We start from the raw sequence: 24,057 nt of genomic DNA on the forward strand, positions 1-24,057 counted from the left end.
AGCCACAAACCAGATGAAGAAACACATCTCTGGCTTTAGCCAGACTTCGCTCCAGATGACAGAATAGACTGCGGTAGCTCCCTATAGTTGAGGCCAGAATCCTTTCAACTCTGACGTTCCCTCTGGAGCCAACCCAAACAAGTCAGTTCCCTCTTCTGTAGGAATGCCCTTCAGAAATCTAAGAATTTTCTTCTTAGCCTAAAATCTGCCTCCTTTCAGCTCTCCCCAGGCCCACCTCCGAGAGTGGATGATAATAATGACTTGTTGAAGAAACAAATCATGAGGAGAAGTTATCTAAATAGAACACGTCATGTTATGAGCCTATACTCACCTCATGAGTATATTGGGAGGTGGGAAAACGGAAGTGGGGGACCTGAGTCGCTCTAGGCCTTAAAAAGTTTTCGTTATTTAAAATATTCCTTTCCCAGGTCGGAAGGGAGGTCCCCCTTCACTTTCTTCTGAGTACGTGCCACCTCAAAACTACAAGTCCCATAAGGCCAGCCGAGGGGAGTCACCATCTTGACACACCTTAGCGCGCATGTCGGCGGGAGAGCGAGCATTTGGGGAGAAGAAGCCCCGCCCCCCTGCAGCCCATTGGTCGGAGAAGCAAGCGGCGGGCTCAGCGGTTGGCCACCGAGCCCGCCCGTCAGTCGCGTCGGCCGGGGTCAGAGTGCGCGGAGGTGAGTCGGTGTGTTGTGGACTCGTGGTGCTGGCTGCCGCTGTTGAGGCGGCCGGGAACGGGCGGTGGGGAGCGGGCGGAGCTGGCCTTGCCTCTGCTTGGCCGGCGCCGCAGTCGGCGCGGGCCGCGCCCGCCGCCGTAAACTGCCCTGAGCGCCTGCTGAGGCCGAGGGAGACGTCGGGGCCTGCACCTGGAGGGAGCCTGCCGCGCTGGCCCCGAGGAGGGGGCGTTGCCATGGCGACAGCCTCTCCCGCCGCTGACGGGGGGCGGGGGCGGCCCTGGGAAGGAGGGCTGGTCTCCTGGCCCCCTGCCCCTCCCCTTACTCTCCCCTGGACTTGGATGGGCCCGAGTTGGGGGCAACACCCTGGGGTGGGTGATGCGGAGAGGCCCCCAGATTGGGCCTTGGTTAATGCATGCGGGGTGAGGGTCGCGGCGCGCAGTTTGTGCAGTCTGGGGTGCTAGCCCATGTGCTCACCCTGGATGCATGATCTACTGAGTAACGTTCTGGCAAAGAGGGAGCGGGCAGGGCTTTGCCAGACGGACTGGGTGGGGTGATAAGGGTGCTGACTTTTTACTTGGGATTATACTAGGTAAGAGGAAGAGAGGTTTGAGCACAGTGGATAGAAACTCAGCAAAGAGGTAGTAGATAGAATAACCCCATTCTTCCCTCTCCAGCACACACACGAGGTTAGCACTTTAACTCTTTGTAAATCTGTAGCAGTGGTAGTAGTGATGGTGGAAGGAGTGAATAACGGGCCTAACCTAGCTAGCTTTCTGTTTGCTTTTCCTGCAAATGTTCCAGCAACAGGTGTTCTCTTAAAACAAAAAAGCATGAACTTGGATTGAGGTGTGACTGCGAGTTCTTGCATAATGTAACTTCTCCTGGTTGACTTGGAAGATGCTGCATGTGGCTCCTTCCTGGGGGCTTGAATTCTGCCCTTAGGGTTGGGTTTTGCAAACTGATAATGCCCATCGTTGTCTCTGCTATAGGTCTCTGGCCACCTCTATGGGATTAGCTCTTACCAGACATTTTATCATACTCCGAGCTGAAGGGCAAAAAACCACGAATCCCATTGGCTGAAGAGTGTACACTATTTGAACTATAGTAGGTTGTGATTGGCTGAATGATTTTTGATTGTAGAGTTTCTACCAGAAATTGGCTTCATCAAATTCTGCTTTATTCTGACTTTATCATACATGGCATGCCTTGTTTTAGTGGGTTCGTTCCTGGAGCTTAAGTATATTATACCTGAATCCCCCACCATTTAAAAGCCAATTTATAAACAGGGACTTGGAGTGTGACTCCACTAATGTGTGTGTCTGTGATCTTGGTTAGAAACCCACTTGGCTGCCTTTCGTCAGAGAGGTAGGGTGTGGGGGAAGGGAGCTGCCGGGAAGTGATTGATAAGGTTTCCTTTATGGATTCTGTGGTGCTTCACTGGAGCTCAGAGCACTTTGGCAACTTAAGCACTCCAAATTAAAAGCTCATTAACAATTCCTGCCCAAAGATCCTGTAAATAATCAGCTAGCTAGGTCCTAGAGCTTGTCTGAGAGCTCTCCTTCCAACTTGAAATTTCCAAATAAAAGTGCCTTTATTCCCTTTCATTTTGAAAAGTGTTTTCTTGGTGGTGGGGTAAGTCTGTGAGTGGTCTTTCCCAGGGGATCTGAGTAGCATAAAGTCTTAAATGTGTAGAGTGGTAGACAGGAATAGATTGGTTCCAAACCTAAGTGTTTCTCTGTGCAAAGGGCATTGCTAGCTTACAAGAGCACCTCTGCAACTTCTAGTCTTTTGGAAAATCTGAATTAGGTGATAAATATGATAGGTGTCCATTAATTATTTGACTTAGGGTTTGGTTACACTTTGACTTTCTTAGGACTTGAGATAGACCTGGAAGTATACTGCAAGTGTTTAATGGTCTATTTGGCCATTTGTAGTATGGCCTGTGGGTTTGTGGCAACCAGCCCCTCCCCCAATCCTGGTCTTAGTTCCTGAGTTCTGAATATTGTCAACCTTACCAGTGTCTCCTTGACTAAACTAGGATTCTAGTGTTATCCCGAGAGACACCATTTCATGACCATCTTTCTTAGTCCAAGCTCAGATATTATAAATGTTTAGTGTTTCTAGGAGATAACCTCCTTAGGAAGAAAAGTATGCTACTAGAGAACATGAAATCCATCATTCCAAAAATATATAGTACTAGTAGCTTCTGAAAGCTCTGTTCAGGCATTGTTCTTCCACATAGATAACTTATCCCAGAGTAGTTTGAGTTTAGGAGTTTGAGGTTTGGTGTGGTCCTTAAATTGTTTCAAATAGCAGCAGTCCGGGATTTGATCCTTTATACTGAAATAGACTTGTTGCAGAGATGTGTATTTATCCACAGCATTGGGGCTTTCCAGCTCTCACAGAACCTTCAGCATCCCCAGCTGGCAGTCTTGGCATCTTCGAAGTAAGGAGAGGTGAGAATCTTGTTGCATGGTCAAGTTTGGCTCGACTTCTTTCTTATGAATATTTGGGTTTGGAGGGTGAGGGGGTGGTGGTTGGTGCAGATTGTATATTTCTGTAGCTTTTTCTGATGAGACACCATGTGCTCAAAGACTACGGAATGGGGAGAATTAGAGGTGGGGTATCTGTACTCTCAAGTTCTGTCGTGATTTCTCTGTGGGCATTGCATGAGCACCTACTTTAGGTTCAGGAAGGTTGAATAGAGCTGGAGTAGTCCTTCATCCTGAGAAATACACAGCTTAAGATAATAGGAAGGAACACATTGGTTTGGCTTTTGATAATGCATTTGACCAAGACCTTTGGGATCTTGGTTTGATTTGGGTTGGGAATCACTGTTGGGTGGATGGTGAATCCCAGCCTGTCTCCATCTTACAAGGATCAGGGCTGCCTGAAAAGGCAGACTCTGATGATTAATATCTAGGATCTCAGAGGCTGTTTAGTAACAAAGGGCCAGATACTTTGCTAGGACTAGAATTGCAGTGGTGAACAAGGCAGGTGTTGTCTCTGATGCCACAGGGCTTACAAATTCAGGGGAGAGAGAGGTAGTAAAGAAGCAGTTCTGATACACTCTGGGAGTGCTAGAAGGTAAGTTTAGGTGTTTTGGGAGTACTCAGAAGGGTCCGCAACCCAGACTTGTAGGCTCCTCATCTAGAATTAAATGAAGACATGAGGGACCAAGTGTGAAGGTCAGAGTTTTGTTGAGTTTGAGAAACTGAAGATCAGTGTGTTAAAACATAGTGTACTCAGTGGGCAGGGGATTGGAGAATATAGTGAGAAGCGAAGCAGGAAAAGTAAGCAGAGGCCAAGGCCTTATAAGCTCTTAGGATTAGGTTAGACTAGGTCTTTTTTCTGTAAAGGATCAGATAGTAACTATTTAGGCTTTGTGGGTCTCTGTCACAACTGTTCAACTCCATTCAACTCTGCTGTTACAGCATGAAGGCAGCCATAGTATGAAAATGAATGAGCATGGCTATGTTCGAGTAAAACTTTATAAAAACCAGTGGCAGCTGGATTTGGCCTGTGGAACATAGTTGCCAACACCTGGACCAGACTATCATAAGAGCAGTAAGAAGCCATTCAATGGTTTTAAGCTGTGGACTGATAATTAGATTTGTGTTTTAGAACATTTGTTTTGATTTCAGTGTTAAGAAGGGACTGAAGGGGACAATACTGGAGGCAGAGACCAGTTAAGGAGCCTGTGACATTTGCATGGGTAGCATTTTATAGTTAACCCTTTGAGGCAGTATTTTGACCCTTAAAAATTGAGCATAACTGAATTATTGCATAATGTATAAACTGGTTATGTTTATTAATTTCCTGGCCATCGACTAGAGCTTAAAGCATGTCTACCAAAGAATTTGTTGGTAATACCAGCTCCTATTTTACATACTAGAAAAGATGTAGGAAGGGAAAGTAGGTGTAGAATGAATGAAAAGGTTTGGGGAACTCTTCTAATCAAAGAAGTAGAGAATAAATGGAGCCCTGGTAGGGATTTTGGCCTTAGGGCTCATAGCTTAATGTCAATTACTTTAAACTTTTTGAACTATACAAACAAAGAAGGACCCATTTTCCTAAGTTTTCCAGGGAATTGTCCTCATTCTGTTACGTGTCCTACTCAGTCAAACTTTCCTTGCTTGTAGCAACCTGATGACCTTTTTTCTGGCTTGGGGACTGTCTCCTGGTTCAGGTATGATGGTATATGCCAGGCACAGGAGCCAAAGTGTTGAGTGTCCAATAAATTGTCTTCCTCCTCCTGCAAGCCTACTTGCATTGCTGGAGGGAAGCCTGTAGGTTTCTGATAACTTACATTATGGTGTTTATGTAACCTCAGGCGAGTGACTTAGCTCTCTGAGCTTTACTTTCCCATCTGTAAAATGCAGATAATGGGACTTAAAGATAAGGGTTGATTAATGGATTTAATGAGATAATGTATGTAAAGCTCTTAGCACAGGGGTTTAATAACTTTTGTTTACTAATAGTATTTTACACAGTTAATAATTTTTTTAAAAAGCAGCCCACAATTGGGTGAGTTGGCCTTTGGCTTAGTATGTTTTGGGTCCTCACAGTTGTCATTATGGCCATATGATAGGAACATAACCACTGGTGGTGAGAGCCAGTAGACAGAAGGAAGTTATAATTAACGGAAGGGGCCACTCTTCATAATGGAAAATTTTCAGACATCAGGAGTCCAGAAAATCAGAACTTTCTTCAGGGTAGACCTTAGCCCCAATACCATCAGTGAAGTGAATTGAGTGAGCAGCTACCCGAAAGAAATTCACCAAAGTGTGACCAGTCATTTCTCCCAGTTGGTCAGGGTCATTTATTGTGTTGCCACCCTTGTGGCCCTACATCTTCGTAAAGTCCTCTTGAATGTTTTTTTATTACTTTTTACCACCACTCTGGGAATGAGTCAGGTGGTCAGTATTACTGTCCCCGCTTACCTCTGTGAGGAAACTGAGGCCCACGAAGGTTAAGTGTGTTGCCTGAGGTCATGCTGTGAGGTACTGTCAGAGCTAGTGCAGATTTGCCTCCAGATGAAATTGTGTTAGTTTATTGCTGTGATTTCTCTTCCTTCGAGTGAGAGATGTGTAGTCATTGCAGAACTGCAGACTGATGCATGCTTTGTCCAAATGTGCTAGGAGTGATTTGGGTCCCACTTTATCCACTTGGTCCTGTTGGGTTTTAATTGATGACTGCTTGGACCAGGGAAGCAGATTCCCTTTGGGTCATTGTTTTTAGCCCCTCCTCCTTTGGGGACATTCTTGGGGGAGCCTTGGGTTACAAGAGATTGCTTTGATATGTTCAAAATTGTGCCTTGTGCCCCACAGCTACAGGTAAAATCAAAAGGCAGATAATTTATGGGAGTGTCAGAGCTGGCCGCTGGCACCTCAGGAGGCCATTAGTATGCCTGTTCAGACCCTCTGTGTCCTTGCAATTGATTCCTCTTTGCATGAGCTTGATTTGGGAAGCTGTAGATCTGTGGGTAGTGATTGGATGTGACAGTCCAAACACCGGTCCCTAAATTAATCCTTTTAATAGTATTCCAGCACCAAGGCAATGTGGTGTTTCTCTCTGTCTTTAACTGGGGAGGACAGAATGGGGTGGGCTAGGAAGGAGAGAGGAAAAAAAAAGAAGCTTTGCTTGGTGCTTAGGGTCTGTTCTGTTCTAACATGTTCTGATTCCAGAGCAGTTGACATCAGGACTTTGGGCATATTCATTCAGCAAACAGTGATTCACACTAACTTTGTACCTGGCCCTGTGCTGGGTGCTAGAAATACAGAAATGAATAAAATGTGGTCCTTGCCCTTAAGGATCTGTGTGAACCTCAGTGTTTCTCAGAGTTTTTAAATTCATGCGCTATTTAGGTGAAAAAATTAAACTGATGCTTTTCTTTAGTGCTACTTGAAATTTTAAAATGCATTAAAGGGTCTGACAAAAAACAAGTCAAAGAAATTATGCCTTTTTTACACGCACACGCACACATACTTATACCTGCTATCTTACAGCCTTCTCACCTAAGGCTCTGAAAATTATAGTAGGAAAAATAGATTAAAATTTTACAATATAGTGAGACAAAAAGTTATGAAATAGGAATAGAGTGTGTTACTGGATCACACTTAAGCAATTAACTTTCTGATGGAGTATCAGAGAAAGCTACTAAAAGGGAATTTTGAGGTGCATTTTGAAGAAGGAGCTGGTGAAAATGGAAATAACATTCCAAAGCAGGGGGAGTAGCATTTGCCAAGGCACAGATTTGTAAAAGGAAACATCCCATTTGGGGACCTGAGCAAGAGCTAGTCGTCACCCTGCCTCCTGCCAGTTTCTCTGCTCCTGTGGAATTGTGTTTGCGAAGAGGCTTTGAGTTTCTTGTGCTGCAGTTGTTTTCGTCCAAGGCACCCCTTCCTTCTTCTGCTTTTTGGTACCCAGGACTGCAATTTGTTTTTCTTGTTAAAATGTGTTAAATGTATTATGAGAACAAATTTGAATGATTTGGACAGACTTGATCATTGCTTATGGTTGAGTTACTTTCAGTAAAAGGCGAAAGATTTATGCGTTTTGAAGAGAAACCGGAATATGGTTGAGTTACTTTTAAAGTCACCACCTTACCTCAAAGGAAAAACTGAAGTTGATATGTATTTTTAGCCCTTTGGTGGATAGGGGACTCAATCAAGTGGGGAATGTGGGCCCTCAAACATGGGAGAGGAGAACAGGGCCCCGAAGAACTGAGGACATCTGAGGCTTAGTTTTCTCATGTGTAAAATGGGATTATTGTTCCCCATTTTGCTTGAGAGTTAGGGGGATAAAATATGTGGATCACTAATACAGTACCTGGCTTATAATTGTGTTTCCCTCTCCTCTTTCTCATGCATTAACAACAGTAGCTCCCTTCTATTGAGTGCTTAAACTGTACAAAGTGCTTTATATACATTGTGTGGTTGACCTGAACCCCAAAGAGATAGGTATTATTATTATTAGTTGTTATTATTGAGAAAATGTGGTGGAAGGGCTGGCTCAGTCGGTAGAGTATGCAACTCTTAATCTTGGGGTCATGAGTTCAAGCCCCATATTGGGTGTGGAGCCTACTTAAAAAAAAAAAAAAGAATGTGTGGTAGAGTCAGGATTTGAACCTAGACTTGTCTGATTCTAGTGTTTAAACATGTGGGCTGTGCTTCTATACCAGTTCCATCTTGGAAGCAGGGGAATGGCAGGTTCTTGGTATCTCTCCTCTGGGGTCAGATGCTGTCTACAAGTGTGAGAGGTACTTAAAGGGATCAGAGTACCATACTCTGCCCCTCCTTCATTTCTATCCTATTTATGGTGTGTTAGAAACAAACTTTTGCCCCCTCTCACGTGCGATGGGTGTCACAACTGACTTCTAGGACTTTGCAAAGAGATGTCTCCCAGCTTTGGCCCCTCGAAGGAATTTGCCCAAACTACTGCATGTAGTGGTAAGTTAGCAAACAGCAGGCCAATCACAGTCACTTCTTTTTAGGTGCTGCCTTGAGCTGCTGAGACGGCTAATTGAAGAGGAGAGTAAACCTCCTGTGGCCTGTAATGTTGCCATCAGAATGTGGTGTTCCCGAAGGTCTTTAGTGACTGTAGCTCTCCTGGTAATTTAGGGTTAGCAGCTGCTTCTGTTGCTGAGAATGCTCTCCCTCGCCCCACCTTGGAGCAGAAGCAACTGTAGGTAGCTACAGGCCAAGGGAGTGACAGGTTGTAGAGAGGAGGAGAGTGTTTTGTTGAGGTGAGGACCCAGCTTTAGAGTTCCTGCTTCCATTCTACTTTGGGGCCATCAGGAAGTTGTGTAGAGGTTCCAGGGCATGTCAGGCTTTGTTCTGCCTCACCCTCTAGCTTTCAGCAGACTAGGCTGAACCCTCAGGCCCCCCGGCCTCCACTGTGAGACTACAGAGAAGCTTGGGAGGTGAGTGGTGAGGCTTGCTCCTTGTGTTGGGGCAGTGGTCTGAGACCCTGGTGTGGGAGTAAGGAACCCTGGGTTCTGTTGTTACTATGCTATGTGAGTCTTAGGCAGTCCTTTTCTCTACCTGGGGCTCATTTTCCCTGGCAGGCTGTACTGTGTCTCCCCTTAGGTTTTCTTTCACCTTTGACAGTCTGTGATTTTCACAGAAAATACTCTGGCAGCAAGGTACATTCATTAGCTTGAAGATTATGACTTTTGAAGGCATGCAGTTTATTTAGATTTTTCCCAGGCTATTTTTAGCTGCCTAATACAGAGCCTATGACTGAGTGGTTCCAGACAGGTATTACTGTGCTCTCTGTTGATGCCTCTGTGACTCAGGTACCTGAGCCCTTGTAATACTGTCAGTCAGATTGGGACAGGGACTTGCCCTGGGACTGGGACCTGGGGAAGCTGCAGCTCTCTCAGGTGCTTCTAGTTGGCTAGACTCAGAGCCTGCCTCTGGTGCCTTACAGTTTCTCTGGAATGTGCTCCTGCCTCCCAATCTGGTTTTTAATGGAATGGATAGAATCCAGGGATGGTACCAGCCTAAACCCTCCCCAGGGATTCCAAGTACAGTTGACCCTTGAGCAATATGGGTTTGAACTGCATAGATCGACTGACTTGTCGATTTTTTTCAATAAATACAGTACAGTACAATAAATACTTTCTTATGATTTTCTTGATGTTTTCTTTTCTCTACCTTTATTGTAGGAATACAGTATACAATACATATATAAGATATGTATTAATTGACTATGTTATTGGTAAGGCTTCCAGTCAACAGTACTACTAGTAGTTGTTTTTGGAGAGTCAAAAGTTATAGGCGGATTTTCCACTTTGTTGCGGGGGGCAGTCAGTGCCCCTAAGCTCTGTGTTGTTCAAGGGTCAACTGTATTTGCAGCTGGGGAGATGGGGTGGGAGTAGACCCCATATTTCATGATGGCCCTCTCCTTTCCTATCCCCCACGTTCCTGTGGCCTGTGGATGTGGATGTTAAAGGATGGCCCCCCCCCTCCCTTTGCTCTCTCTTCCCCCCTCAGTAATGGAAGGCTATAAAATGTCTATTTACCCAAGACACCAGAATGACTCCTCTGTGGTTCCACTAATCTGGTGATTTGGTGCTTCTCTGGTCTCTCAGGTAAATACAGATTGAGGCTTTTTATAAAGGCATATTATTTCCCTCATTAAATGTGTGTTTTGGCACATGCGTTATTTACCTGACCGATGGTAATGGCTGCAGAGGACCGTTGGTGTCTGTTGTGTAAATACTCTGCACAGAGACCATCCTCCGGGGGCTGTGGCGCAGGCCTGTTTCTCCAAATGGGGCTGGCCCCATGACGGTCCCTATTTACCACTCCGCTGTCTCCACTGGGGGCTGGACCTTTCATTTTGAGGAGGGAATCATTTATTTTCCTCCTTGCCATAGGCTACTTACTACCTTTAATTGCCAGGAGAAGAAAAAGGGTGCCTGAGAATAAATGTGTATAAGTCTTGTCTCTGATGAAACACAGTATGCAGAAGTACATAGAATCATAAACTGTTCCTTTTGAGTTCTGCCCCTTGACTAGATACTCGAAGTCCCAATTGATGATACAAGTTATAGACTTAGAGTCTACAAACTTGTGACTAAAGTATAAAGCAGCATTAGGAAAGGGGAATCCCCAAGAGGCCAGAGGGTGCAAGGCAAGTGGGATGCCTCTGCAGGGAGTGCAGGGCTCTTTCCTGAGAAGGCTCTAATGGTGGCAGGAGTGCTCCGTGAGCGTGAGCGGGCATTGAGTGGGGGCTCTTATCATGGAGACTTGATGCTTTAAGGGCTGGCTTTGCCTCTTAAGGTCGGCTGTAGGCTGTATGCACAGCCTATCTTCCGTGGGCGGTATGGAGAGATTGAGCCCTCACATACCATCTCTCTTCTTCTCTCTCTCTCCTTCCCTCCCCGCCTTTTTTAAACCACATTGCAGCATATAGATTAAAAAATAATTTTTAAAAAAGATTTTATTTATTTATTTGACAGAGAGAGACAGTGAGAGAGGGAACACAAGCAGGGGGAGTGGGAGAGGGAGAAGCAGGCTCCCCGCTGAGCAGGGAGCCCAATGTGGGGCTCGATCCCAGGACCCTGGGATCATGACCCGAGCCAAAGGCAGACGCTTAACTGACTGAGCCACCCAGATGCCCCTAAAAAAATAATTTTTAAAAAGTTTGGAATAGGCCAAATTTACATACAAGTTGGAATTAATAGTACAAAGAATTTTTTGTGGAACTGTTTGAGAGCTAATGCTGACCTAATGTCCCCATCACCCTGAATGCTTTGGGTATATTTCCTACATGCAAGGACATTTTCTTACCTAACCATAGTACAACCAGCAAAACCAGGAAATTAATATTGGTACCTTACCTCCTTCTAATTCTGAAACCCCATTCAGGTTTGCCTATTGTCCCAGTAATGTTTTTTTGTAGCAAAATGATCTAGTTCAGAATGTGCATTGCATTTAGTTATCAAGTCCCTTTGATCTCCTTTAGATTTTGCTCAGTAAAAGTTCCTTGACATTCATGACCTTGATACTTTTGAAGATTACAGGCTGGTTATTATGTAGGCTCTCCCTCAGTTAGGGTTTGTTGGATATTTTCTCATGATTAGAGTTAGATTATGCATCTTTGACAGGAATATCACAGAAATGATGCTTTCTTCTCATTGCATCCTATCATGTGGTGCATGATTTTGATTTATCCCATTGTGTTCATTTTGATCACTTGATTAAGGTGATGTCTGCCAGGCTTCTCCATTGTATATTTACTTCCTATTAACGATTAATAAGCATTCTGTGGGGAGATAGTTCAAAACTACGTGAATATCCCTTACCAAACTTTAATTTATTAATTAGTTAATTAGTGTATTTTAGATTCATGGTTTCCTTTTTTTATTCAATGCAATATAATCTATTAATATCATTATTTATTGCCAGTGGGAGCCCCTTCAAACTGGCTTCTGCATCCTTTTGATTAATTCCCATCATTCTTTGAGCATTTCCTTGCTTTCTGGCCCCTAAACAAGATGTTCTAGACTCATCTTGTACTTTCCCTGCCATAGTTGTGGAATCAACCATTTCTCCAAAGAGCTCTGGTTTTTCCACTAAAGACTGTTATTTAGAAGGTAACTGGGTGTTAGGTGTGCTCATTGCTGCTAGAGTGTTGCTGCTCCCTGGCCCTTCAATAGACAGCTAGAAAATAGATTGTGTGTGTGTGTGTGTGTGTCCATACTCACGTCTAGCTTATTTTTATATATTATATATCAGAAACCATGAGTTCACACTGTTTCCTCCAATTTCAGTTTGACACCATGGATTTTTTTTTCCTCTTTCCATATTTTAATTCCATCCTGTAACAATGAGAAACCTGGTTCTCATTACCCTTAATATACGCCCTTCTTTGATCAATCCCTCTGTATGTAACCAATCTCCCATTTGTTACCACTGCTCCTTCCCCCTCTTGAGTGCCTCTTTTACCCTGCCCATGACTCCCTGCATCAGGCTTGCTCCCCGCCTCCCCATGCCCTCCACACCCCACGTGGGTTCTGACATGCTACATCACACCTTCTTGCCTCTGTACAGATGCCTTCCTTACTGTGCTTGGGTTCTGATACCCTCCACCCCCACCCTCAGACTCTTCTGCTCCCCCCCACTTCAACTTGCAGATACTACCTTCCTCTGCCACAACTAATGACTAAAGCCATAAGATTGAATTTTTCAGGAAGGGAAGAGGAAGAGCTGCCCTCTGTTTCTTGACTTGAGTTGAACTTGGGTTTTAGAAGTAAAGGAAGTATGGAATCCAGTGATTACTGACATGTGGAAGACTGGTCTCCTATCATTGTCTATTCTCAAGACTTCCTGCAAGAGAAGCTTGTTGATGTGGGTGAAATCAGTTGGAAAAGCAAGGCCTGCAGGCAAGAGGGCTTCAGGTCATCAGTGTGTCATTCATGGAAGGGGATAGCGCACATATAGTATGCTACATGGGAGGCCTAGAGCATTCTGGGCATGCAGGAGATTTGGATGTTACTTCTGAGGGTTGCCTTATGCATGCATTAATTGGATATATAGGCTCCAAGTATGGGGGTCCAGGCTTGGCCAGGTGGGCGTAGCCCAAAAGAATAGTAGTAATACTAGTAAGCGATATTGAGCCCCTATATGCCAGACACTGCTCATAGTGCTTTACATGTACCTTCTCATTTCATTCTCACTTACAGAATAAGAGCTATTATTGTTGTCATTTTACAGGTGAGGGATGGAAGAACAGAGCTTGCCCAAGGTGCCATGGCAAATAAGTGGCTCAGCCAGGATGCAAACCTGGAAGGCCTCCTTAATCATGATGCTAAATTGCCAGTAGTATTTGGCAGATGGAGTCTGGTTGACTATATATACTATATACACTCTCTATGAATATGGACAAACATTAGGATTCTCAAAAGTCCTTATCCCAGCCTGACTTCAAGGAGTTAGAGGAGAGTCCTAAGGCCCTGAGAGACTTTGGATCCAAACTATAATGCATAATCTGAACAGACTGGTGTCTCCAGTCTCAGCAAGGCTTCCAGTACTGTTCAAGGCAGGGGTGGTGATGTGAAGTTATTTTGGATTCTGGTGTTCGAAGGGATGTTGGCCCCTTTGCCTTTCCAAGGGATTCCATAGTGAAATCCAAGCCAGCCTTTGTCTATCCTGAGCTGAGGAGTTTGGGCTGCGTTTTTGGAAATGCTGTAAAGCCATGGTGAAAGCAAGCACCGTGCTCTGTAGGATCCATGAAGAACTTAAAATACTTTTCAGTCTTAGCACCTCTGAATCCCCATGGAATCTTACTACGGGGTTGGGGAAATTGAGGACCCACATGTGTCCTAGTAAATATGCAGGCAAGTTATTGTAGGTCATTCAGTGAGTCAGGGAAGAGCCAGAAGGAAAAGTGATACTTGATTGTACATGTCCATTCAGGTAGTAGTCACCTCATTGCTTCTGAGTGCGCTCTGGACTTCACAGGCTGCTACCCCCCTCAGCCCTGCAGGAAGGAGCCAGTGTCCATTGGCAGCCTTTCAGAGGCAAGTTTTTGGCTCTATTAGAATGGGGCTTCAGAAGGCATAAACTATGGCCATATCTGCATTGAGCAGTGAGATTTCTCATTTGACTTTGAGGATTAAAGTTGAGGGAACTTGAATATTGGGTGTAAGAAGGGTAAAAACAAACTTTCTTTGTTCCTTTTTTTTTTTTTTTAAGGAGGCCTGGGTTATTTGTGAGTAAAACTTAGGCTTTGATTTTTATATTTAGTTAACCCTCTAAGGAGCAGACATTCTACAAATTTAAAGGGAAAACTTGAAAAGTGATTTGGATTTTTTTTTTTTCCACATGTTCACTCAGAAAACTTTACTAGACCTTTTTTTTTTTTTTTTAAGCAATGCTCCCATTACTGCCACATCTGGGTTTTCTCTTTTTCTTCCCTATTTAAAAAAAGTCCCGCAGTCCTTCAGGGCCTCTAGTAGAGAGTGAGCCTAAAGGCAGCGAACAGGAAGGCCTGAGGCTGTTACCAGCTGTGCTCTCCGGGCGTCATTAATTCCCCCAGGGTGCCACTTACTGGCACGGAGGCTGGGGAATCACTGGCCCTGCAGGAGCAAGCTCCCCTGTGGTTGGCTGCGTTCCATTTCACATTGGGAGATGGCACGGAGGCTACGTGGAGGTGTGCGATACCGACTGGAAAGCCAGGGGCAAATGGCTTGTAATGGAGCTGAGGAGAGACTCTGGCATTTTCCACTGTTTTGTCTGAAGCTCCTTAGCTCCCAGGACTGATTGTACAGCTGGGTCACCTCATGTTACTTTAGGAACCTTAGCTTTACATTAACTCTTGCCACCCGAGAAATGACCACAGAATTTTTCTCTCTCCTCTCTTTTGAACTTCAGAGCTCCATTTAAAGATGAAGGCCAGTGTGGCAGGTTGTTCTGAGGATGATCTTGGAGACTCAGAGCTGTCGTAATGCTGCAGGGGCCAGCATTAAGGTCTTGAACTTCAGGAATGAATACTGTTGATTTAGAAAAGGGGTCCAGAAACACTGGGGAGTGGTTCGTGTTGTGTGACTATTCCTGAAGACCAGATGGAACAGGGCCACCGTGGGAGGGGAGTAACCCAGGCTCTTTGTTCTTTTTTTTTTTTTTTTTTTCTTTTTTTTTTTTTAAACTTTCCTCCCCTAAGTTTTAGATGCTTCTGGATGTTCAATGCTAGCACCTTTACAGACTGGAGCAGCTCGATTTTCTTCATATTTACTTTCAAGAGCAAGAAAAGTGCTGGGCTCCCACTTATTTTCTCCCTGTGGTGTTCCGGAGTTCTGCTCCATATCCACCAGAAAACTGGCGGCCCACGGCTTTGGCGCATCCATGGCGGCAATGGTGCCCTTCCCTCCCCAGAGGTATCACTACTTTTTAGTGCTGGACTTTGAGGCCACGTGCGACAAGCCACAGATTCATCCTCAGGTAACTGTTGCATCATTGCTTCAGAAAAGGTGGGGTGGGCAAGGAGGGAGGGAGGTTAGTCTTGCTTTCTGGGTTCCAGGGGAACTTTCTCATGTCTTCCTGGCTTTTAGTTGCTCATCGGGAGTCCCTGCCTAGGAAGCTGGACTTGGTTCAGGCATGGTAGGGTAAGGTAGACCTGAGAAGTCTCTGGAGACAACTGGGCATATTGTTTCTCTCTGGTCTCAGCCTTTGGGAATCAAAATATTTCCTTCTGTCCCATCCTTCCTCTCTCCTTTCCCTTCCCGCCTTCCTTCTCCTACTATTACCGCATGTTATTTTAAGGAATACTGTGATAGTCAGCCTCTAAGATGGCACCCAATGATCCTTGCCTCCTGGGATTCCTACCCTTGGTAGTTTCTCTCCCACACTGAATCAGGGCTAGCCTTGTATAACCAGTAGAACATAGAGGAAAAGCCATGGTGTGATTTCTGAGGCTAAGTCATAAAAAGCGCTGTGGTTCGCCCTGCTCTTTTGGATCACTTGCTCTGGAGAAAGCCAGCTGCCGTGCATTGAGGACTCTCAAATGGCCTGTGGAGAGGCACGTGTATACAGGAACTGAGGTTCTTCGCTAAAAACCAGTACCACTTGCCATTCATGCTTCTTGGTGCTGTCTTGGAAGGGAATCTGCCAGCCCCAATGGACATCTGACTTCAACCTCCGGAGAGACCCTGAGCCAGGCTGGTCTGCTGAGCCGCTCCTGAATTCCTGGCTGGCAGAAACTGTGAGAGATAAGAAGTGATTATTGATGTTTGGAGCCATTAAGTTTGGGGATGCATTAGAGAACCTGAAGAAGTACAACTGTTGGTCCGTTGGAAAGGAAAATTTCTTTGCTTGCCTTTTTTCCTTAGTCATCAACTGTGTGCGGAGACCTTTTACCCTTTAAGGTAGCGCTACTAGGAGGTTTGGATTAGCAGCAGAGAGGCACATGTTCTTGGAGATATTGGCGTGCTTGAGGTTGGTTTGGGGGGAACGATTGGGGGCTGATGTGGCAGTTCATTGTACTGTGGGGGCCTTGAGTATGCCCGGCTCTAGGACTGTAACTCTTCCCTGTGGGCCTGGGTTATTAGGGGTGTAATTTTGGGATGTGTAGACATGTTAGTTTGGGAGCAGCTTTCAATGGTAGGGAGGATGGGGAAAGGGGGATGGTAGCATCAGGCGCTTGGGAGACAGGGAGGCGTGGGGTCCATTCAAACATAAACTGAGTTCATTTCTCTTGGTTGGTTTTTTTTTCCCATGAAGAGATTCTATCTTTAGAATAGTAGATTATTTTCCATAAAGCAGATACCACCACCCTTTTACCTTCCCCCTTCTTCCCTTTTTCCTGTTCTCCCTTCAAGTAGGGGACTGTCCTTGGGAGCATTGGAATTAGCCCTGTGGAAGTTCGGGAAGACAGGAGCAAGATGAGGAGAATGTCCTGAGGGAAGGAACTTCGCATAAAAGGGAATATAGCTTGGCTGCTGCCTGAGCTGCCCTTACTTTCTCAGCCTCTTGCTCCTGCCCATGCTGTAGAGTCTTCTCTGCCTCCCAGAACTATTGGAGATTCTGTGCTGGCTGTTCCTGGGTGGTGGGTGGGAATTTTGGTTACATAGATTCTCCCAGGTTAGGAATCAAGGATCCGTATCTTAACACACCATATTATTTCCCTTACTGATGTAGATTTCAATTACTGAGTAAGCCCTAATGGGACATGAGTCTAAAATCCAACACATTCCGATTGCATATGATTCATCCCTCTTCTGAACTCTCATAATCACTTGGCACCTCCTTTATGGCATTTTCTACATTCTGCTTTCTGGCACATGCCTACGTATGTTTTTTTCTGAACTTTTCAGTTAGATTGTAAGCTCAGATAATTATGTAGCTCTGTTCTCTTGTCCTACAGAGGGTCCTGTCAATGTTGCTGAAGGTGAAGCCTGGTTCATGTCTCAATTTGGTCTGTCAGTATCACCTTCCATCTCTCTTTCAAGGGCATTGTTCTTTTTATTTATTTATTTATTGCAATGCTAAAGATATAATGCAATACAGTTTTTTTTTTTTTTTTTTTAAGATTTTATTTATTTATTAGAGTGAGAGAGCACAAGCAGGGAGAGTGGCAGGCAGAGGGGGAAACAGGATCCCCGCTGAGCAGGGAACCCGATGCGGGACTCGATCCCAGGCCCCTGGGATCATGACCTGAGCCAAAGGCAGACGCTTAACCATCTGAGCCACCCAGGTGCCCCGCAATACAGATTTAAATCACTTGTATCACCAACTTCCCACCCAGACTTGGGCACCAAGGCCTTCCTGACCTAGGCTGAGGTAGGACTTCATGCCGTTTACCAGGATCTGGGCCTGATTAAAGATTATCTCCAGAATCAATGAACCCTGATGATGTGATTCCAAGGGCACTTAAAGAATTGGCTGCCCTGGTTCATTATTAGAAAGCATTAGCTGTTGCTTTAGAGAACTCAGGAAAAAGCATTCGCTGTCTTGCTTATCTTTAAAAGGGGAATACGAATGATCTTGGAAGTTATAGACCCGTTAGTTTACTGTGATTCCAGAGAAGATACTTGACCTGATCGTCAGATAATCAATCAGCAAACAGCTAGAAGAGCATAGGGTACTACTGAGTAATAACTTACATGGGTTTGCGAGGAAGAGCAAATCCTGTCAGATCAATCTAACTTCTTGCTGTGACATAGTGATGGATTTGAGTGGATCTGGGGTAAGTGATAAATGTAATGCATCTGTACTTCATTAAGCCTCCACAATGCTGTGATCAACAGGTAGGAAGGTGAGTTGGGGGCCAGGCAGCTCTGTTGTAGTGCCCATGGGATCATTCTCAGGAAAGGGATGGGTAGCTCAGGAGTGATTTGAGACTTGTTTGTGGCAACTTAAAGCCTCTCTCTCTTTAAAAACAAACAAACAAAAAAACTTCTCTAAAGTTTGCAAGTAGCAGGATCCTGATAGGATTCAGAGGAATTTTGGAAGATGGATTGGAGAAGTTGTCAGTCCCACATAGGAGATCGTGTCCTTCCACTGAGGTTATTATAGGTCATGTTGTCATTAGAGCCTCTGTGCTGTGTAGGTCTTCTGGTCAGCAGGGACAGTGGAGAAATTGGAAAAGCTCAGGATAAGAGGGGAAAAAATCACTAGGGGCACAAAAATAGGACTTAGAAAGAAAGAAGAAAAATTGAATATGGTTTTAGTGACTTATTTCTTATTCAGACTAAATAAATTCATCATATGGGAGGTAGTTGTTCCAAAGAGTATACTAATAACTTGCTCTTCATTTTATTTTATTTTATTTTATTTTATTTTATTTTATTTTATTTTATTTTATTTTAAAGATTTTATTTATTTGTTGGAGAGAGAGAGAATGAGAGAGAGCACATGAGACGGGGGAGGGTCAGAGGGAGAAGCAGACTCCCCGCCGAGCAGGGAGCCCGATGTGGGACTCGATCCAGGGACTCCAGGATCATGACCTGAGCCGAAGGCAGATGCCCAACCAACTGAGCCACCCAGGCGCCCCGCTCTTCATTTTAATAAGGATAAAAAAAAAGAAATGAATTTAAATGGAAACAGGCAAGATTGAGATTTGGGATGAGAATGAACTTTTAGAAGAGACTGGAAAAGGACTAGAAGATGGGCTGCTAGCTGAATCCAGCCCTTCCTAGTGCTCTCTCAGAATAGCTTAATGGCTGTCCACTTGACAGAGATGCTTTATGGGCAAGGTCTGTGTGCCTCTTTGGGATGAGCTTGGGACTGTGGATCAGCCTTCCTCCTCCCTGACTCCCAGTGGCTTTCAATACTCAAGGCCTCTACATAGGACATTTCTAATCCTTATGGGAGTGTGCCATTATCCCTTGGGGGTGAGGAGGCAGAAACAAGTTTGGGGCCAGGATCTATCTGGAGGCTTGGCATGGGGTTCATTTTTCTGATTTCATTGGTCTTCAGAAGTCTCCAAGTCAGCTTATTGGGACTGTCCTTAAGAAATGGCACCATGAAAACTAACAGGTATAAGCTCTGTTGTACTCGGGTGAGTAACAATATTGGTAATAAACATGGTAAAACATCTGGTATTTTCCATTTGTCATCATTTTTGCTGTTTATTTTTGTACTTTGTTCAGCTAGGTGAAGCTGGAGTGGTCGGTTTACCAGTAATAGGCTTCACTTTTTTTTGCAGGTTTTTGCACTCGTTTTGATTTACATTTTGATTCAGATTAACATGATAGATATTGGCAGAATATGAAACTTTTACATTTGAAAACATTTTTCCACCTAAATGTTAATTTAGGTGGTTTAAATTGCTTTAGAGACTCCAAGTTTGAGGAGTAAAATTCCTTTCTTGCTTTAGGAATTGTTTCCTGATAGGGAAGTAGGTTTTTATCTGGTTTAGGAGAATCCTGACTCCTTTCTCCTGGCTAGCAGGAGTTCATAGTTGTTCATTTTGGTGTGGATGTGCATCGAATAATGGTGGTTGTGACCCTCAGGCCCAGGGAGCAGCCTGAAAGCTTTGGTGGGATCTTTAATTGTCCATCTTTAACCTGGGGGCAAGTTCTCTTACCACCTCAGTGTTTAGAAAGGAACAAAGTAAATGTAAGTGAGGACAGTGAGGTATAGGCCACAGCACACAGGGAGAAGGAAATAACCTCAGCTCTCCAGATGGCCAGGGAGAGGGCAGCCCTGCTGTCCTTGTCTGGGGAGCGAAGTCCTGGCTGCTGCCTGCCCTCCCTCCCTGGGTTTCCTCTGGCCAGCCATCAGCTCCTGAGCGTGGTATTTTCCTCACTGCTCTGCCACAGCCCTGCGACTGTTTTCCTTCTCATCTGTATTCAAGTGCCCATAACTTTGGAGAAAAATGACCTTGGGGGTTGAGGTTTTCTAGTGTTTGGTCTTTGTCCACAGGGGCTTTTCTTTTCTTTTCTTTCTTCTTTCTTTCTTTCTTTTTCTTTCTTTCATTCATTCTTTCTTTTTTTCTAGGAGACCTTGAAGAAACTCCATCTGCATTTTGAGTTAGAACTATGAGTAAAGGAGTTTCTCTTTTATAGAAAATTGTCCAGATGCTGGGTTATTTCGGGAGGGTAGGGTGGAGGAAGGTTAATGGTGACAGGAGAAGGAATAACATAAAAGAGAGGCATTTGAGAGGCATACTCAGTATGACTTAGAACTGTTACATCATTATTAGTCTTTTGTGAGAGAGACATTTTGGGAAACTTTACAGAAATTGTTAAGATCCCTACAAATCAAACTATATCAATTTCCTTTCCATTCAAGGCTGAAAGGCAGGCTCCCCCTACCCTTTCTCCCCTGCCCCCAACCAGTATGCACACACGCATACTGCTCTTCCTATGTATCCACCTTTCCTTCTCCCTGCTCTTGGTTTCTACACCCTCCAAGTGGACTGAAAGACAGTTCCCTAGAGAAGGAACCCACCCTTCCTGCCCCATTCACTTGTCCCAGTCACAGCTCCTTCAAGTAGGAGGGGCCCAGCCAGGCTTTCTATTGCGAGGGCCCAGTTGTTGGGTTGCGGGTCATCTGCCTGTGTCCCCAGTCAGCCTGCACTTTTTTCTCTACAGACAGGGGAAGGCGCTGACGCTATTCTTCTAAACTGGGAAATGAAATGCAAAACCGACGTTAATGTAACATTATGGTTGAGATTAAATGCACCAAAATCAGGAAATTCAAAGTTATGCTTCCCACAGCAACTATAATTCAGCCTCATCTGGCGTGTGTAGTATTTTGTGTTAGTGTGGATGGTGTTATATGTTAAGACATTAAAGTTAACACCATAAGCAGAGCACAAAATGCTTGAGGGGGCTGAGTTATGACGACTGTGTGAGCTGTAAGTGTTCTTACGCAGGCTCCCGACTCCTGGTATAATTTTTCCCTTGCCCGTCAGACCAATTATTGCCTTTCTTTTCAGTTATATTTCTGCTTTAACACATCTCTTCTTCCAGGGTCACCGTAAATGAATTCCGCTATTGGTGGCCACTGATGGTGGTGGGACTGGGACAGCCCACTAGGCGCTTTTGTCCTTTTTGTTGCTGCTTCCATAAAAGTGGTGCTTCCCCTCCACCTCTAGAAGCCCCCTCCTTCACAGACTGCTGTTTCCTGGTGGTCCCTCATCCGGATCCCCACCCCCACCCCCGCCATCCCTTCCCTCCAACTGTCACTGGGGCTCCTCACAACCGCTCCCTGAATGAGAACAAGCGTTTGCTGTGTCCGGGTCTTGGCCTTGTTGTAACTTCACGTGAAAGCCGAAGGGCCCTTCTTTATTTGGAGCAGACATAGCAATGTGGAAGTAAAATATACATCCCGGGAGTGCAGCACCGATGCATGGTGGTGCTGCCTTATGTGTTTGGCGTAGCAGAGGCATAGATCGAAGTGGGTTTATTTGCTCTCTTCTGACTGCTTCTCTATCTTCCCCAGGGTTTATACCTTTAAGCTGCTGTGGTGTGTAGTTAGGGCTGTGGAGTTGCCTGGGGGTGGGACCAGGAACTTTCCTTGGGGAGCACTGGGTCATTGGTAACAAAATCACCACATAATTTAGTACAAGTCAGGAAACCTCCCCCTAGTCTCTTATTATCCTGGTGGCCTCCCCAGGGCTGAGACAGCTGTTGGAATGCAGATTTTGTTAGACACTGGGCTAAGGTTGGTGGTGGGGTAGAGCTGTGAAGAATAGGGCCATTGATAAATGATGAATGAAATCAGGGACTGTAAATGAACAGTGACACTGAGCTGCCTTTTAAAGTTTTTGTTGGATATGACAAAACCAACCAAGTAAGCAAAGGAATGGGGAGGACCTTATTGTAACCACCTTAGAGGCAATGAAAAGGCCTCATTCTACTCTTTGGATAGCAACTTCAAGCTCTGTGTTAGATCCTGGGGACATAGAAACAAGTGAGAAATGGTCCCTACCCTCAAGGAGCTCATAGTCGAGGAGGGTAGACCTACATGTAACCACTGTTAAGCATTTGATTATATCATGTAGGTAAGTACTTGGTGCAGTGGGTCCTCAAAGGAGGGGACTGATCAACCCTGCTCATGGTGTGGAGGAGGGGTCGCATAGGCTTGATGTTAGAGAAACGTAGGAGATCCAAGAGAGCCAGGTCAGCCTATGGCCTCTCAGAATTGTAGCAAGAATGAAAGAAGGTGCTCACAGAGTAAGCCAGGATGAATTGACCTAAGTCTGAAAAACTGACCTGGATTGCAGGGTTGTTTGTGGGAGTTGAAAATGAGGAAGAGAGAGAATGAAGACTTTGAACCTGTCAAATAGTTCACTGTTTGTTTAGTAGGATTGTTTCTATTGGTTATATGGTATTTCTCACATTCAAGCCAGAAGATGTTTGTTGGGTTTTTTTTAAGATTTTAATTTTTTTTTTTTTTTTTTTTTTGAGAGAGTGCGCTCATGAGCAGCAGGGAGGGCGGGGAGGGGCAGAGGGAGACTTCCTGCTGAGCAGGGTGCCTGATGTGGGTCTCAATCCCAAGACCCTGAGACCATGACCTGAGCCAAAGGTAGACACTTAACAGACTGAACTATCCAGGAGCCCTGCAAGCTAGAAGATCTTAGTGGGATCTGTGAGAGTATGAAGGCTAGGAGAGGTTTGAGAGAATTTTAGCCAATAAAGTGTGGGCAAAAATGTAAGGGTCAACAAACAAATATGTGAGCTGAGGCCCTGAGGCATTGCCGGGGAGGGCTAATTGGATACCCCAGCTGCTATTAAAGGCAGCACGGGGTTGGGCTGCTAGGCCTTCAGGGACAAGGAAGGGCTGGAGAATGACACGGCATCTCCCTGTGACCCTCTAAAAGTACTGGCAGTTTGGATCTGGATCTGCGAGACATCCCTTGGGAAGACCTACCTTCCATAGACTGGGGAGGTTTAGATCCGTCAAACAGATAAGCAACTGGCTGACTAACGTCGAGAGATGCGATGAAGGATTAAAGAAGAGGCAGGTGGGCCTGGGTAACAACAGAAAATGTGCTAGAGCAGAGGTAACTGGAGGGCTTCGAGATGGGGGGTGAGCTCTCCCTCTGAGCAGCAGCAACAGGTACACAGCCATAGAAGGAAAACGGGGAGTTTGGGATGGGGTAGTGAAGAAGTGAAATCCAAAGGAGTGTTTAGGGTAGGTCCACAGGCTTCACTTCTCCCTGCCTCCATCCTATCTTGTTTTTCTTCTCTCCAATATTGATTACGTTCCTTACTTTGTAGACTGATCTCAGTTGTTTGACATGAGGAAACTGATATTAGGAGATGCTTTCTCCATCTCTTTGTCTTGTTGGGGAAAAGGGTCCTGCATCATTTTGATTAAGATGCTATTGGGGTGATTATTTTTTATTCTCTTATCCTGGGTGTTCACAATACTTAAAAAAAAAAAAAACCCAACAACCCACAGCTATACATTTATGTGATGAGTTTTGAGCTCTCACTGTGAAAATTGAGTCATAGCCTAAAAGCCTGAAACAAGAGTGTTCCCAGATTGACACTAGCCCCCCAGGCTGGCAGGTCTGCAGCAGAGGGTGAGCAGGCTGGGACAGGCAGAGAAGGGTTTGTGCGTATAGAGTGCTGTCACGGGCAAAGCCCCGTTTGGTGCTAAGAGATCAGAAAGGAGGTAAGTGGACTCTGGAGAGAGAGACAAACATCAGCAAAGCTTTTAATCTGATGTGCAGGTACCTTGGAATTGGCTGCTGTTTTGGTCCTATCCCTGTCTGTAGTGGCCAGTGGGCAATCTTGGTCTGTGGACAGGAAAACAATCTGTTATGTGATCCGTCCAGTTCTGTTCCAGTGCTGTGGTCAGTGTCTAGTTCTGGGGAGGCCGTTCCAGCCAAGGGTTGGCCTAAAGGCTCAATGCTGGCAGAAGCTGTTATTTGGAGATACTGATGTTGCTGAAAGGAAGGAGCGTAGAGT

At 45.0% G+C, this 24,057-nt stretch overlaps 1 protein-coding gene across 11 annotated transcripts in view; it reads left to right on the forward strand.

Annotated features, from left to right (window-relative positions):
- Window positions 1-634: 634 nt before the first annotated feature.
- The window catches only part of ERI3 (ERI1 exoribonuclease family member 3), a 126,852-nt gene continuing 103,429 nt past the window's right edge, over window positions 635-24,057 (forward strand). For 4 of the 11 annotated variants that reach the window (XM_045897861.2, XM_054512912.2, XM_045897863.3 and 1 more), the window contains exons 1-3: window positions 687-1,048; window positions 3,061-3,136; window positions 14,856-15,133. In XM_045897861.2, the coding sequence (XP_045753817.1) occupies window positions 914-1,048; window positions 3,061-3,136; window positions 14,856-15,133 (489 nt within the window). In that variant the 5' untranslated portion in view covers window positions 687-913. The other 7 variants (XM_064589281.1, XM_064589285.1, XM_045897864.2 and 4 more) reach the window with 7 other exon arrangements.

This window comes from Mirounga angustirostris, unplaced genomic scaffold, assembly GCF_029215605.1.
Source record: "Mirounga angustirostris isolate CCGP_5_RB_7025 unplaced genomic scaffold, mMirAng1.0.hap1 SCAF_4, whole genome shotgun sequence".
NCBI classification, from domain to species: Eukaryota; Metazoa; Chordata; class Mammalia; order Carnivora; family Phocidae; genus Mirounga; species Mirounga angustirostris.